General features: G+C 43.7%; 1 protein-coding gene across 1 annotated transcript in view; it reads left to right on the top strand.

Moving 5' to 3' along the window:
• SPTBN1 (spectrin beta, non-erythrocytic 1) overlaps window positions 1-16,000 on the top strand; it is a 228,288-nt gene that overhangs the window by 49,077 nt on the left and 163,211 nt on the right. The window contains exon 2 of the mRNA XM_048518642.1: window positions 9,739-9,938. Within this exon, the coding sequence (XP_048374599.1) occupies window positions 9,791-9,938 (148 nt within the window). The 5' untranslated portion in view covers window positions 9,739-9,790. The remainder of the gene's footprint in view (window positions 1-9,738; window positions 9,939-16,000) is intronic.

The raw sequence follows: 16,000 nt of genomic DNA, 5'->3' as shown, positions 1-16,000 counted from the left end.
GCAAACTCTGACAAAAGAAGAAGAGGAGGAGTTTGAGGTTTATACCCTTCCCCAGTGATGGGATTCAAATAATTTAACATCCGGTTCTGGTGCTGGGATTCAAATAATTTAACAACTGTTTGTTTACAAGTACCATTTTAACAACCGGTTCTGGCGAAGTGGTGTGAACCTGCTGAATCTCACCACTGCCCCTCCCCCTTTCTCTCCTATGTAAGGAGACTCAAAGGGACCTACAATCTCCTTTCCCTTCCCCATAACAAACACCTTGTAAGATGGGTGGGGCTGAGAGAGCTCTGAAGAGCTGTGACTAGCTTAAGGTTAGCCAGCTGGTGTGTGTTGGAGTACACAGGCTAATCTAGTTCCCCAGATAAATCTCCACAGCTCAAGTGGCAGAACGGGGAATCAAACCCGGTTCTCCAGATTAGAGTTCACCTGATCTTAACCACAACACCACTGCTGCTCCTGTTAACAAGGTCAACCCTCCATTCCCAGCAGACAGGCACCATGGAATGAGCAGGTTGCAGCAACAACCTTTTATTCAGCAAAGTGACAGCAGGCAGGGCTCCTTCAGGGCAGTCTCTGCAGTCCTTTGACCTAGCTGCCTTAGATCCCTTACCTATGCTGTGCTGTCATAGCTGCCACTCTTGTTCTCAGGCACATATGTTGTCTTGTACTGTCTCACTCCTCTCTGTGGCCATCCTTAAATCCTCTTAAAGCCTTTAAAGGTGCCTCGCCTCTCTCCAGTTCCCTGGTGCCACAGAAGGGGTTTTGCAGGGGAACTGGAAATATCCTGAAGTCCAGTGCAGACAAGGCAGAGTTGTTGATGGTGGACAGTCACCTAGAAAAAAGTAGGTGGATGTCTGTTTTGGATGGGGCCACGTTCCCTCAGAAGGAGCAGGTTTCGTACCTGAGATTACTTCTATGCCTGGTTTTGCTTCTTATAACTTATAACTTGGATAGATGGCAGCTGTGGTCCCAAATGTCCCCCCACCCCACCCCAATGACTTCTCTGGTTCATCAGCTATGCACTTTGCTGGAAAATGGGGATTTAGCTATTCTGACACATGTTGTGGCATCTGTAAGCTGTGATTATTGTAATGCAGTTGACATAGCACTGCCTTGGAAGAGTGTTTTGAAATTTCAGGTGGTTCGAATGTTGTAACAATGGATTTAATGGATTTAATGGCTGCTAATGGGTATAGAAATGTTACACAGTGACATTGGTTACTTCTATATTTTGTGGCCTCATTCCAAGTTCTGGTCTAGCCCTTTAATGCTGTAAATGACCAGAGGAGAAAATCACTTAAGGTTGCCAGTTGACCCGGAGAAAAATGTGCTATCCTTTAAACCAAGGGTTAATGTGGCACTTAGTGCTTTTAATGGTATGGAAGTAAATAATACTGACTGGCAGATAAGCCTGCATTAGATAGGGGTTTCCCCCCTGTTCATTTAGTAAGCCTATCCTTCATGTATTCTGAGACCTTTTGAGACAGGCTGGTTATGGTCCCCTAATTCAGTCTCGGGAAACAGTTGGCTGACCTCTCTTCCTCAGAGATCTGCCTACAGCTAACAGCTTCGAGGTCAGTCATAGTGAACCTTTTTGAGATTGAGTGCCCAAATTGCAACCCAAAACCCACTTATTTATCGCAAAGTGCCAACACAACAATTTAACCTGAATACTCAGGTTTTAGCTTAGAAAAAATGGTTGGTTACTTGGGAGTAAGCTCGGTTGTAGTCGGTGGCTTTGCTTTGAAGCAACCGTGCAACTCTTCCAACGGGTGAAACACAACCCTAGGAGGGTTTACTCAGAAGCAAGCCCCATTGGCACCAATGAACTTACTCCCGGGTAAAGGATCACGCTTTAGTTCTTCTCATGAAAATCAGTGGGGTTTAACAGCATTTAACAGGGTTACCTACACTGCTTCCCCAAAAGGTTTAATTCTAATAATCAAGCCCAGCAGCCCAGGCCAGCCTAGATGTGTATGGAGGGGGGGGGGACTCTGTTTGCGTGTGCCCACAGAGAGAGCTCTGAGTACCACCTCTGGCACCTGTGCCATAGTTCGCCACCACTGTTCTAAGTGGAGTTCGAATTTCCCCAAAGTTACAACAAATATTCAGACTACAGAGATCCGTTCCCCTGGAGGAAATGGCAGACTTCAGAAATCAAACTCAATGGATCATTCTCATTCCTCCTAAACTCCCTTCCCTGCTCCAAGCTCCTCTCTCCCCAGGCACTGCCCTCAAAACTCCAGGCAAGGTTAAAAAATGTAAAAATTGACAAACAATTGGCTAGTTTCCTAGGGAGATTCTTTTTGTTAGATGAAATTGCTTGCTTGAATATCAGGGATGTTTAATTTCTCTTATGTCCCTCACAAAGCAGTACATGAAACATCTCATAGCTACAGGATAGTAAATGGAGACATTAGAGCAGCGATTCCCAACCAGGGTTCCGTGGTACCCTGGGGTGCCGTGAGCATGTCCCAGGGTTACCGCGGCAATGCTACTGGCCTCCCTCATTTGTGTGGTGTTTCCCACCAGCACCAGCAAGGATATGGAGATGGCCCAGGGGGCAAGGCCTGCTGCAAGGTCAGCAGCCACTTCCCCCCCACCCCCCAACCCCGTGCTTCTCTTCACCCTGGGAGGGGAAGGTAGGGGGTGGCAAGCAGGGAAACTGGGAGGGGAAGGGGGGGAGGATGGCAAGGGTACTGTGAGATATGAAGAGTGAGGTCAAGGGTACCGTGATGTCGAAAATGTTGGAAAACACTGCATTAGAGGTTGCTTTTTATCAGATCAGACTGCTGGTTCATTTCATGGGATCTATTCTGAGTAAGAGTTCTCAATGACCTTAAGCAGCAGTCCCAGCCCTGCATGGAACTCTTTTAATGGAAACACTGGAGTTTTAGTCTAGGAGCTTCTGTGTCCTCTGCTAGTGAACTATATAGTTTCATAAGCAATTCTACAAAGCTTCCAAAAAGAAATCAAATCTAATTAAAGCCTGTGTTAATGTGAATCTGGCACCATTAGATGTTTTCCAGTAGCTTCATAGTTATTTCTAATCCCTGTATCATTTTATCTGATAAAGGAGAATGTTTGTATTAGTAGATACCATTTTAGCATCATGAAACTACCTTTTTACTTGGCTTCCAAGTTTGGTACCAAGCAAATTAATCAACAATAACATTTTAAAATCAATAAAAAGTTCCTGTGATCACAGCATAAAATATAATTAAAATGGCAAAACAACATATTACATTATAACAAAAGAACAGCACAAATAGATTTAAAGTAGAATAAGATAGCGTTAGAATAATACACAGAAGTAAAAAAATTATCTCAGGATTCAGGAATAAACTCTCTACTTGTGTCTAGTGAAATCAAGGCAAGATAATCTCCTCGGCTCAGCTTTTGAGCCAAAAACAAGTCTTTTCTGTGGCCTAGTTTTTGCTAACAGAGTGATAAATTTGTGTCTCTTGTGTCCCGGTTGTAGTATTTCAGACTTCAGGTTGGGAGCTTGCAGGACTGAATGCTCCTTCATACAGTAAAATCCTTGCACACAGTGTTAATGTGGTTAGCAAGAAGACTAGCCTGAACCCTTTCCCTTTGATCTGTATGCATGATTTTTTTAAGAAGGGAGAGGCATTTAGTCCTGTGAGTCCCAGCCTTCAGCCTGAAGAGGCAAAACACAGAAGCAAGTTTTATCATCCATAATGAAACATCAGCTGCTTCTGAGAGGCCTTTTGCCTGAGAAAAAGGGGCATTGCCACTTCTCTGGGAACATTTATATGAACAAAGAATTTTGGAGGCAAATACTTCGTTTTATTTGAAGTCTGGGGTCTGATTCTTAATGTGCACGGTGGTGAATCTTGGGGTTCAGTCCCATGTTCCCTCAGCAAAAGTATGATTCGCTGAATCACTCAGGGTCACATTCAATGCAATCCTCTCCATTCCAGCATTATGATATGGAGGGCACTGTTGACATGAGGAGGAATAATGTGATTTACAGAGCTGCATGTGTTACCAGGGAAACATTGAACAAACTGTGTGTGTGTGTGGGGGGGGAGTATTTTTGGCAGCTATATCAATGAGCGAAGAACAGGAAGCCATGCCTGACAAGGATTGTTAAACTGAGATAACTGTTCATGTCATCAAGCCTGTAATTGAACAAGGGCTTATTGCTTGTCGTCAAATTGTGTGTTTAATGTGCTGCCTTTGCATATATGGACTCCAGTAGGTTTAGGCCTGGTTTTTAGCCAACAACACTCTTATACAGTCACAGGAAACCCTGCAGACCAGTCAGCTTTTCAACCAGACTCTAAGCACAGTGCTCATGAAATCACTGGTGTTGCTCTGGCAACCTTCTTATCAGGTGGCTTAATCTCAGTTGCTTAATCCTCTCCCATTGTGTGCTGTTTATCAGCCAAATAATAGAAAGCAGGTTAAAGAGGATGAGAGGGAAGTTGTCTCCTCAGGGAAAATGTGCACCATAAGCAGTTTTAGAACAGTGTTTTATTTAGCTACATGTTTAAAGAGGTCTCCAGGTCAGACAAGCTGCTAGGTCATAAATAGCAACTTGTTTTATTTCTTTTACTTCATTTATACCCCCTATATAAACCCAAAGTGACTTATAACATTCTTCTCCATTTTATCATCACAAGAACCCTGTGCAGTTAATTTGGTTGAGAGTATACTACTGGCCAAGGTCACACGGTAAGCTTCTATAGCAGAGTGGGGATTCAAACCTGGGTCTTCCAGATCATTGCTCTCATTGAGTTTGAGAATGATAGAGTTTGAGTCTCCTTCTGACCATCTCTGTGCTGCATAAAAGGGTTTGCTTTACAGGTAAATACAGATTAAAAGTCCAGACATTTTATTTGAAAAGCCAAGCCGGGGGGGGGGGGGGCGGGGGGGCGTGAACACACCAACAAGAGTTTAAATACTTTTAAAGAGTTGCATATTTTTACAAAGCATCTGGGAAAAAAATCTAAGTGGCATTTCACCTGGGTGTATTCCAGTTTAGTTCAGAACTTGAATTGCTCACAGGAAAACTTGTGCATGCAAAACACACCAAAGCTTTGCTAAGCCTGTTGAGAAAATGGAAGATAATTTCCTTTGTCAGTAGGTGGCATCAGTTAGCTAGAGCAAATGAAAGGGAAAGAAAGAAACAGACAGAATTTTAAGTATATCGAATCTGTCAAAATTCTACACCAATGGATAATAGTAGTGAAAGGGTGGGAAGAAGCAGGACACATGTCTTTTACTGGTCTGTCTAAGCCTCTACCTTGCCTTGGATTGTTGGCCTGATGTGCTGCCTTCCCTGAATGTGTACCAGTTAGTTAGAGTCTCTGGAAGAAGTATTCCCCTGTTCTGACACCAGAGATCATATTTAAATAATTAGGACTATCAAATGACAATGCTGTATCTGGACTATAGCACTTTAGACAGCAGGCATTGCGGGTGAACATGCTTGCATTCTCTCCTACGTGCATGAAACTAGTATGTCAGGTAGAAGGATTCGATCTAGCCTTTCTCTTTCCTAGTTTTCTATGACCCTCTCAGTATTCAAATAAGTAATGTAGGGACCTGTTGTGTCATACAACTTCTTTGGTCAAGCAATTCTTTTTTCCTGTTGCTTTATGTTTTACATAATTCTTTAAGTTTTACATAGGTGGGTAGGATATAAAATTAATAGTATTGTGATCATTTTCAGCAGTCATTATCCTATATACCAGGAGTCTGCCAACTTTGTATCTTGGGACTGCATATGGCCCATCCCAGTTTGAAGAACAGTTGGCTTTTCTCTCCTGTAAGAAGTCTCATAGTGGCTTAATAAATATATGGCTGTATGGCCGTGTTCTAGCAGCATTCTCTCCTGACGTTTCGCCTGCATCTGTGGCTGGCATCTTCGGAGAATCTGAATATATTAGATTTAATATATCGCCCAATCCTATTTATACATTAGATTTAATATACCGCCCAATCCCCAAAGGGCTCTGGGCGGTGTACAACCAATAAAACAATCACATTAAATTATGATCAGTAAAACAAACATTTAAAAATCTATATATATAAAAAGCCAACCATCCGTTTGTTAGTGACTCCCTAACACCGAAACAGCTGGACGGATCGCCCCCAAATTTTCACATGACGTCCCTCCCTGTTGCGGGCAGGTAATCGGACCTTCAAATAGCCGAAAGTCCATACCTGAGCCAGGTAAAACGTCTTTTTTCTGGTGCACCAGGCCATGAAGCTGGCTCTGTTTAACTGTCACCCTTAGAATGTTCGTGCAGCCTGTCTGTCTGTGGCCTGAGGGCTTAGAATGTTCGTGCAGATGGGCAGAGATGAGCAGTGAAAACAGTAAATAGGTAATACTGTTAGGTAATATGAGTGGAAGTGAAACACATACACTCTTTGCCGTGTGAGACGTCAGGTGGGGTTCCCCCCCACACACGTGCAGGTAACTTTTACTCTCTGTGCCTCACCCACTGCTACCACACAACACACATACTCTCATCCACATCCAGCTCATCCTCACACACCTCACTCTGCCTTCCCTCACATCCAACCACCAGTTACCCACTTCCTCACCCATATTTGCCACAGCTCTCTTTTACTAAAAGCGAGCTGGAGTTTGCCTTTTTCTTCTAAGAAAATCCGCTGGGTGGGGGCGAACCAACACTACTGCCTCTGCTTCTTTTGCACATGGCCCTTTAAGAACCCAGGAAGCTGGCCTCAATCTGAGCACCTCACCACCCTGCCTCTGCTGCCTGACTGGGATAACCTGCTTGCCCCAGTTCTGCCTTACCCAAGCCAGGACTGTGCGTGTCAACCAGCCTCATGGACAGCGGGATTCACACTCTGGACAGTTCCGTTGTGGAATGGAAAGGGTTACCTTATACTAAAAACCAAGACAGCACCATATCATAATGTGAATGAAAAGGGAAAGAGGGATTCCATTTGACCACCCTAAAAAAAGAGGAGGAGGAGGAGGAGGAGGAGGAGGAGGACTTTGGATTTATATCCCCCCTTTTTTCCTGTAGGAGACTCAAAGGGGCTTACAACCTCCTTGGCCTTCACCCCTCACAACAAACACCCTGAGAGGTGGGTGGGGCTGAGAGCTCCGAAAATCTGTGACTATCCCAAGGTCATACAGCTGGTGTGTGTGGGAGTGCACAGGCTAATCTGAATTCCCCAGATAAGCCTCCACAACTCAAGCTGCAGAGCTGGGAATCAAACCCAGTTCCTCCAGATCAGAGTGCACCTGCTCTTAGCCACTATGCCACTGCTGCTCCCAAAAGGCTATGCTGGGGATCATTGGACCTGCATGGACATCTGTGTGGGTTGCGGACTGTGATGAGAAGGACAATTGCCACAGCAATGCGTGGCCGGGCCCCGCTAGTACTAGTTAAAATGTAAATAACAACCAGCTCCAACCTCCATCTTAAAATCAGATGATGACAACATGAACAATGGAATCATCAGGCTCAATTGCCTTCTCCTCTCCACAACAGGCCCTTTGAGTTCTGAGAGAACTGTGACTGGCCCAAGGTCACCTGGCAGGTTTCATTTGGAGGAGTCAAACCCAGTTCTCCAGATTAGAGTCTACCACTCCAGGGACGTAGCTAAATAAAATGGCAGCCCCCCAGTTCCCTGCCCAAAGAGTTTGGGGATGGGGTGCAGTTGAGGATCGGCAAACAGGGCTCACCCCAGTAGTACCAATGCCAGCCTCCAGATCCCCCAGAATTATATTTTATCTCCAGATAGCAGTTCTTCTGGAGATAATGGATGCTTTGGGGAGTGGCCTCAATGACATTGTACCCCACTGAGGTCCCTGTCCTCTCCAGGCTTCATCCCTAAATCTCCCTAAGTTTCCAGGCCTGGATCTGGCCACCCTATCCCCCATCCCCTGCCAGTGACCCTGGGGTGGTGGGGAACTGGTGGCTTGGGTGTAACTTCTATTGAATCCTGTGGACATAGCCAAGAAAGCATTGCTAGGATTGGGCTGTAAGGAATTAAGCCAGTCTGCAGCATAGAGGTGTATTGAAGAAGATCTGAAGGGCAAAGAGGAAACAATATCATGCTAGTATTCTCAGAGGAAGAGTTACAACTAAGGATAAACATGTGCTATCTTGCTTATTTCTTTTCTTCTTCTTCTTCTTCTTCTTCTTCTTCTTCTTCTTCTTCTTCTTCTTCTTCTTCTTCTTCTTCTTCTTCTTCTTCTTCTTCTTCTTCTTCTTCTTCTTCTTCACAAAGTTCTATGTAACTTAACAACTCAGAGTATTTCCCTATTCTGAAATAGATCTTTAAAAATTTCTGGACACAAATGTGGATTTCTAGGCTGTCTGGAAAAAACAGTACAATTGGCAATCCAAAGAGAAACGCTGGCTACAGCTATTTGTACTGCAACACTTAATTGTTTGAGGGGATTTTGTGCTTCTGTGTAAATCATTGTCTGCAAATTTTCAACAGCGGTACTCATTCCTATCATGCTCCATGACAATATGTGCAGTGTGACAATGACTGCGCAGACTGAAAAGGCAAATGGCACAGGCTGGATTTACAAATACAACAGAATGGGGTGGTAGAGTCTTGAGGAGCCAAAGAAGAGTGAACCACCTCAAACTGCTGGTGGGGGGGGGGGTCATTATTTTCAAGCACTCCTTGCATTTCAAAATCTGTGCAAGCAGGAAACTAGCACATCAGGAAGAATGTTTCTTCTAATTCATCTCAGTTCTTCCTGAGCTAGTTTTCTGTTTGCAAGGACCTCAAGGTTATATTAGTAGGCGAAGCTGCCCTATACTGGATCAGACCATTTGTCTACCGAGGGGCACAACTAGACGTGACAGCATCCAGGCGTCAGACCTGGGGACAACACCACCATTTTAGATACTAATGCATGTGATGTGAAAGAGCTGCAAGTATTTAATTCTCATTGGGCCTGCAGTGCAGTGGGAACAAGTGCTCTTGTCACATCATGGTCTTAATTGCTGTGGCTCTTTAGCTCTTGAAAAGGCATGCGGAGAGGAACAAGAGCTTGGGGGGCCTTTGGCGGGGGGTGGGGAGAGTGTGGCCATTTAGGTACATGAAAAGGCATGGGGAGGGAACAAAGTGCCTCTCCCTTTTGCAGTGTGAGCCCATTCAAACCCTCGCAGCATTTTTTAAAAATTACTTGGATTAAACTCTAAAATGGCAGAGGTTCCCTGGGTCCAATCCAGGGATGCTCATTGTATCTAGTTGTAGGTCAGTGCTTATTCAGACTGGCAATGGCCCTGTAGAATCACAAGCAGAAGTGTTGTGCATCACCTGCTACCAAATCCTTTAAGCGAAAATGCTGGATATGGAACCTGAGACTGCTGTATGCCAAGCAGATACTCTACCAATGAGCCACAGCCCCTCTCCAATTGTTTTTTTACATGTACAAAAGACAAGAATTCAACAGCTTGATCAAACAACTACAGTCTGAAGTGGTACAGTCCATTTTACCATCTCAGGAGTCATTTATATCTCTCTGCCGATTATGTAGATCCCCTAAGAGCATGGAGGGGGTGGCATTTGGGGTTGCGGCATGAAGGGGGACAGTGAGAGAATAGTGCTCCATAGGCAGAAATCTTCCACCTGCAGAAAAACATGTGTGGATCCAAGCTAGTGTGTGTGTGTGTCTGTGTGTCTCTCTGTGTATGTTTGTGAGCAGAAACATTGGAACTTTTTAGTCAGTTGTCATTTTTCTCTCTTTCTTTACAGTAGTTCTTTTTAAGGAGCTCCTGATGCTGAGGCTAGCTTGAGAAGATTCAAGATGACGACCACTGTAGCAACAGATTATGACAATATTGAAATCCAACAGCAATACAGTGATGTGAACAATCGCTGGGATGTTGATGAATGGGACAATGAAAACAGCTCTGCACGATTGTTTGAGAGGTCTCGCATCAAAGCCTTAGCAGGTAGGCGTTTCATTACCCCTTTGAGAAAGTGTGTGTGTGTGTGTGGGGGGGGGTGTAGGGGGATGGGACAAGATGATTAAAATGTTTATCCTTTCATGTAATTAAACACTCCCTGTTCCAATATGACTGCTTGTCGTAACTTACTGATGGATCTTCTGTTGGTTTTGTTTTTTACTATTTAAATGTATTTGTTTGCTGTTTTTGAATCAGGGCAGGTATATTTTAATTAAGAAACATCATAAGACATTGTTGCAATTATTTGTTTTGATTATACTTGCCTGGCACAATACAGATGCTACATAAATTTGATTCAGAAGCAGAGCTATCGATTTTCCTTTTACCAGTAGTGCTCTTTCAAGAGGAGTGAAATGTAGAGGATGAAACTTATTCATATAGGATAGGAAGAAGTGCTTTGCAATTTACTCCTTTTTTCTCACACACTAGAAAGACTGTTGAGATGTTGGTCTCCAGAAAATGTTAATGGGTACTACGTGTTTGGTTTCGCTGTGCCGTGCTCTTTGAAAAGGGCCGTAATTGTTGTTTATGCCTTGAGAGTTACCAGGCCAGCCAAAATAAACTTCCTTTGGGAAAAAAACACATCTCAAGGCAAATGTGTTTTAAAGCTAAGCGTTCCTCTATCAGGTGTTACTTTTTCTGACAGATAATATGAGGAAGCATGGGTTGTTGTTTTTTTCAGTACATGATTTGCAGAATGTAAGCAAATAGAGTCGCTATTATAACGGATATCAAGGTAATTGTAAGAAAGTGTTTCTTGGGAGGTTGTCATCACTTTCATTAGGGCTCAGCCATGTATTCCTTTTGGATGCAGTAAAGCAGTCCCAAATGCTGCAGTCTGGAGCCATGATACTAAATCACAAAGTCTTTGGCTCAAGTGTCCACCACTCCACGATTTCACTTAAAGGAGATCAAAAGATGTTATGGAATAAGCTACAATTTGTTATGATGTCTGAATGGGCAAAAGAATAACCTATTGTTTGTTCTTTTGCCTATAAACCAGAATTCTAAGTCAGGACTGAAACTGTGCTTTAGAATCTTGCTTTGTAGGCAACTTTATTGGATTAGATGTCAGCAAGTGCATTTTGTTCCAAAGTCTCTGGGACTAGTGTGAAAGGAGGAGGGAGCAGAGGGTAGGTATGATTCCAAGAATTCCTGACTTGTTTTCGGTGCATTTTAATATGGTGAATGCCAAGGTGAATTCCTCTGCCTTTATCAGTGAAGACAGAAATGGAGACTCTTCACTGTGTGGATGTAGCCAGGGGCTTCTTATGTTCTTCTTCTATGCTTCTTGGCGGCATCTGGCTGTCTAGTGTGGGGAAAAGATCCTGATTACATGGATCAGCAGTCAGATTCAATGACATTTTTCATATTTTCTCCCAGATCTTTTATTTTTGTTATGGTGGAATGTGATGTGGTGAAAAGTGAACCAGAAAAAATGGAGCTCCAGAGACAGAACCTAAAAGGCAATCAATTAAACTGCTAAGTCCACTGAAGGAAAATTAATGGGAAATGCTTAAGGGGCTTAGGCTGCAACTAAATTCTGACACCTAAGGGTCCAAGTCCTTGTGGAGTTGGTCCTTGCGGACATTCTCTCATAACTGACAAGTTTTGTTTTGTTTGATACATTTCGTAGAATCATTTCTATACCTCTTTCCTGATCAATATTCTTGAGTGATTTCCAGGAAGTAAAACACTGAGGCTTGGATTCAGGCATGCACAAGTGGAATTATAAATGGACTTAGTGCAGTTCCATTTGTTCAAGATCTTTTGCCAACACCTAGCATTTCCTCCTTGTGTATTATAGTGACTAACAATTAGTTGAACAAAATCTTGTGCAAGTGAAGATACAATAAGTCTGAGTTAGTGCAGATGACAACTGCAGCCTGTATCTTGCATTTCTGCTTGCTTACTATGGCAAGTGGAGGTTTCATATTATGTCCAACATTAGAAATACAGTGTTATAGTAGAATACAATTAAAATAACAATAACAGCTGCATTATAATCACCTAAAACACCAACCATAGAAGTCCTAGAAATAATTAGCTAGAACCCCACAGAACTGTAATAAAGAGCAAAATTAACAGGGGAAAATCCATATAAAGTTGAAATCGAAGAAAGATAACAATCAACACACTGGCGGCAACATCAGCAATTCATGAATGCCCAGTGATATAGAAAAAAGTTGACGCTGGCGCATTAGCCAGATGCCACAACAGAAAAGCTCCTGTTTTCAGTGGCCACCCACTGCATTCCTGAAGGTGGAGGGACAAGGAGCAGGGCTTCAGGTGATGGGCATAAATCCTGAGCAACCTCACATGGGACTAGGCAGTCCTTTAGATACTCCATCCCCAGAGCATTCTGGGCTTTAAAGAACTGTGATTTTCAATTGTGCTTGGAAATGGACTGGCAGTCAGCAAAGATCTTTTAGCCCTGGCAAGATATGTTTCGTAAATGGTTAGTAGTAGCACCATTTTCTAAAAGAGTTGCCAACTCCAGACTGGAAAATTCCTGGAGATTTGGAAGTAAAGCCTGGGGAGGGTGGAGCTTAAGGAGGGGAGGGACCTCAGCGGGGTCTAATGCTATAGAGCCATCCTCCAAAGCTGCCATTTTCTCCAGTCAAACTGAGCTCTGTAGTCTGGGGATCAGTTGTAATTCCAGAAGATCTCCAGCTGCCATCGGAATGGTGGCTACCCTATGCATCAGCCAAAGCATGACCAGTGTTTTAAGCATTTTAAGTGGAAACTTCAATATTCAGTACTTCAACTTCAATTTAATCACTTTCACGCTGCAAACCTACTCCTTTCAGGCCGCCATGATACAGGCTGGATGCCTCCTCTTTTATTGGCTGGCACTGCTTTGTAAAAATTCTTGCATTTGCAGCTCCTGGGAATGTACCTGTAGGAGTTTTAAATTTATTGCAAGGTCAGTGGAACTGATGTGCAGGTGCAAGCACCCTTCTCAGCTTCTGATTCTGGGTTAAAGTAATATTTTGATTTGTTTGCTAGAAGAACCAAAGAGGAGTTTGGATTTACCTGCCTTTCTCTCCTGTAAGGAGTCTCAAAGCGGCTTACAAACTCCTTCCCTCCCCACCCCGCACGATAGACACCTTGTGAGGTAGGTGGAGCTAGAATAGTTCTGAGAGAATTGTAACTAGTCCAAGGTCACCCAGCAGGCTTCATGAGGAGGAGTAAGGAAACAAACCTGGTTCTCCAGATTCGAGTCCACCTGCTTCTTAACAGTTACCACCCTTGCTCTGTACAGATGTGTGTCTCCAAAGTGTGTCTTCAGTTGCATAAATTAGTTGTGGACTGTCAAGAGTTTTTACGCCCTGTCTGCAAAGTCTAGTCATTTTGGGTCATTTGGATGCAGCCCTCCTGTTTCAGTGTCAGTAACATTAATTTTAGTGTCCTATGGAATATAGAAGGCAACATAACTTCCCCCTCCCCATGTCATAATCCATTATTTTAGCAACAGTTCCCCTCCTTCTCAAATGTGGCGGCGGGGGTCGGGGGAGTCATTGTGGCTTGTTCTTTAATAAAGAAATAAGCTCCATTGGTCTCTGTTGGCCATGTTCCTCCTCATTGTTACTGTGTCAATTGTCTACCTCGCCTTATTGAGGCATTTTGCTGGTCCCTTGAAACAGGCAACATGTGATCCACGTACTGCTAGTGTAGTCAAAGGATATCTGTTCTGTCATCTTCATTTTGCTGTTCGGGGGCAATGCCTGCATCATCAGTTCAACTCACTCTGTAAATGATTTGCCAGATTTCATGGTAGCATGCCAACATTCCTGACCTCTGAACAAAATGCCTCGGCAGCATGGGCCAATGTTGCGAGGTGGGGCTGTGCCAGCTCAAAAGGCGTGGAGGCTCTCCCAGCCTGTTTGCAAGAGGCATAGTGTCATACACAGCCTATCACTCCCGGAGATAACTACCAAAACCACACACTGCAAAAAAGAGGCCACTCTCATTGGAAAGCATGGGAGAAACGATGCTCAAGGATGCTAGTGAGCCAAACCTAGAGCCATTAGGAGAGTCTGGAGTTGAATTAGGACCTTCATGCTCTGCATCAGGGACCCAAATAAAGGAACTTTTTGAGTGGTGTGTTTGCTCAACCCCCCCCCCCCCCAACCCTCTTCAGTCACAGAAGGGAGTAGAGAAGTCCATCTGTACAGCTTTCTTCAGTTCTTCGTCTAAGGAGCTCTGGAAAATCCAAATGGAACTTCTCAGTTTTGCAGGCATTGGGGGTGGGGGGTGCGGGGGTTATTTGTTGTACTGTGTATGTTTTAAATGTGTATTTGTCACTAAGCCGCCCTTAGTGACAACAGAAGGAAAGATATAAACATTTTAACTATTATGTATATACAACACACACACACACCCCATACATACTTACCTGACCACCTTAGCTTAGTTACCGAAGAACACCCAATAAGGGGCAAACCAGATTGGGGGGAGAATCCCTAAGCATTTATTTACCTATCTTTCTGTTCATGTGGAAAATACAGAAAATGGTGCAAGCAGATGAGAGGTGCTAAACTTTGCCATCTCCCCTGCATTACTTCAGTGTGCCATGTTCTTAGAAGCATTTTTCTTCTCGACTTCCCCTACCCTTGCTGAAAACTGATTTGGCCCTGTTGTTTGTTTTCACCTTTCTCCCCAATGGGAGCCCAGTGCATCTTACACCATTCTCCTCTTCTCCATTTTATCCTCCCAGCAGCCACCCTGCAAGGTAGGTTAGTGTAGGAATCTGTGGCAGACCCAGCAAGCTTCCATAATTTAGTGGGAATTTGAACTTAGGTCTCCTGGGTCCTACTCTGTAAAATCTAACCACTACATGACACTGGCACTCCTAATTCTTAAAAAGGCAAGTTACTGCTGTAATATTTACCGGATTAGTTTCCATTAGACTTATTATGTCTCTTTACAAATTTACACGCTGAGCAGATACTTCAAGCATGCAGAAAGAATCACACCGGTGATACCAGATTCACACCAGTATCAGTTTAGTTCTTGGAATCATACTGACTTTCCCCCACTTCAGTCTTTGGCTGCCCTAACAATGTATGTGACAGAATGTTCATAGGTGCGGACAAGGAGGAGCCAAACTGCCCATTAGTATCTACTGGCCTCCATCAGTCACCTTTGCACACAGGCTAATCCTGCACCACTATCTGTTGGTTGTGTGACCAGCAGAGGATTAATATGAATGGAAGCACCTCCTCAATGCTCATAATGGCTAATCACAAATTTGACAAGGTTGTTTCTGTCTAGAGCTCTTTTGTGTGGCAGATCTTGAGGAGACCCTGCAATGTTCTTGTATGGCTCTCATTCATTTTGACAGGGTTTCTACAGGAGAACGTCTCACTGGATAGTGTCCCCCGCCCCCCAAGACTGTAGATGCTGCCTAGTCAGTCTTGACAGTTAAAATTAGATGTTGATTGATTTTGGGCCAGTTTTTATTAGGGGGTGTTGTCTCAAAAGACTAACAGTCCTTTCCTTTTATCTGGTTGAGAATCATAATGATTTAGTACAAGAGCGTGAGTTTAGTGGGGATCCTATTAACGGCAGCTAGAAGGCTCCATTGACTCTAGATACTGCTTCACACTCTAGGTGAGCAATAAATAATACACATGAAACAATCACTTAAGGGACATCTAATACAATGTGCACAATTAAATAATTCAGCTAGTCTAAAAGAGGCACCCATTTCACTGCTTTCAGAAGCTTGCTGTCGATTTGATATGGTGCTCCTTTAGGCCTTTTTTAAATCTTACAAATGGGAAGTACTTCTGTTCAGGGGAAGGGGAATCTACACGTAGTATGCGGCATGTGATCATCCACATTTGCTATGTGATCATCCACATGTGGTCATTCCCCCACCCAGCTCTTACCACCAGTGTGATGTAAAATTCCCAACCTTATTAAACCTGTGGACACTTTGGGAATTTTGAAAAAGGAAAGCTGGCACCCCCAAAAAGGGCATCCTTGGGAGGGCATGGCCAGTCAACCTGGCTACCAGTCATATGATGTTGAGATGCTCC

This window comes from Sphaerodactylus townsendi, linkage group LG01 (genome assembly GCF_021028975.2).
Source record: "Sphaerodactylus townsendi isolate TG3544 linkage group LG01, MPM_Stown_v2.3, whole genome shotgun sequence".
NCBI lineage: Eukaryota > Metazoa > Chordata > Lepidosauria > Squamata > Sphaerodactylidae > Sphaerodactylus > Sphaerodactylus townsendi.
The sequence above is the reverse complement of the archived record's forward strand: the minus strand, read 5'-3'. Positions and strand labels throughout refer to the sequence as shown.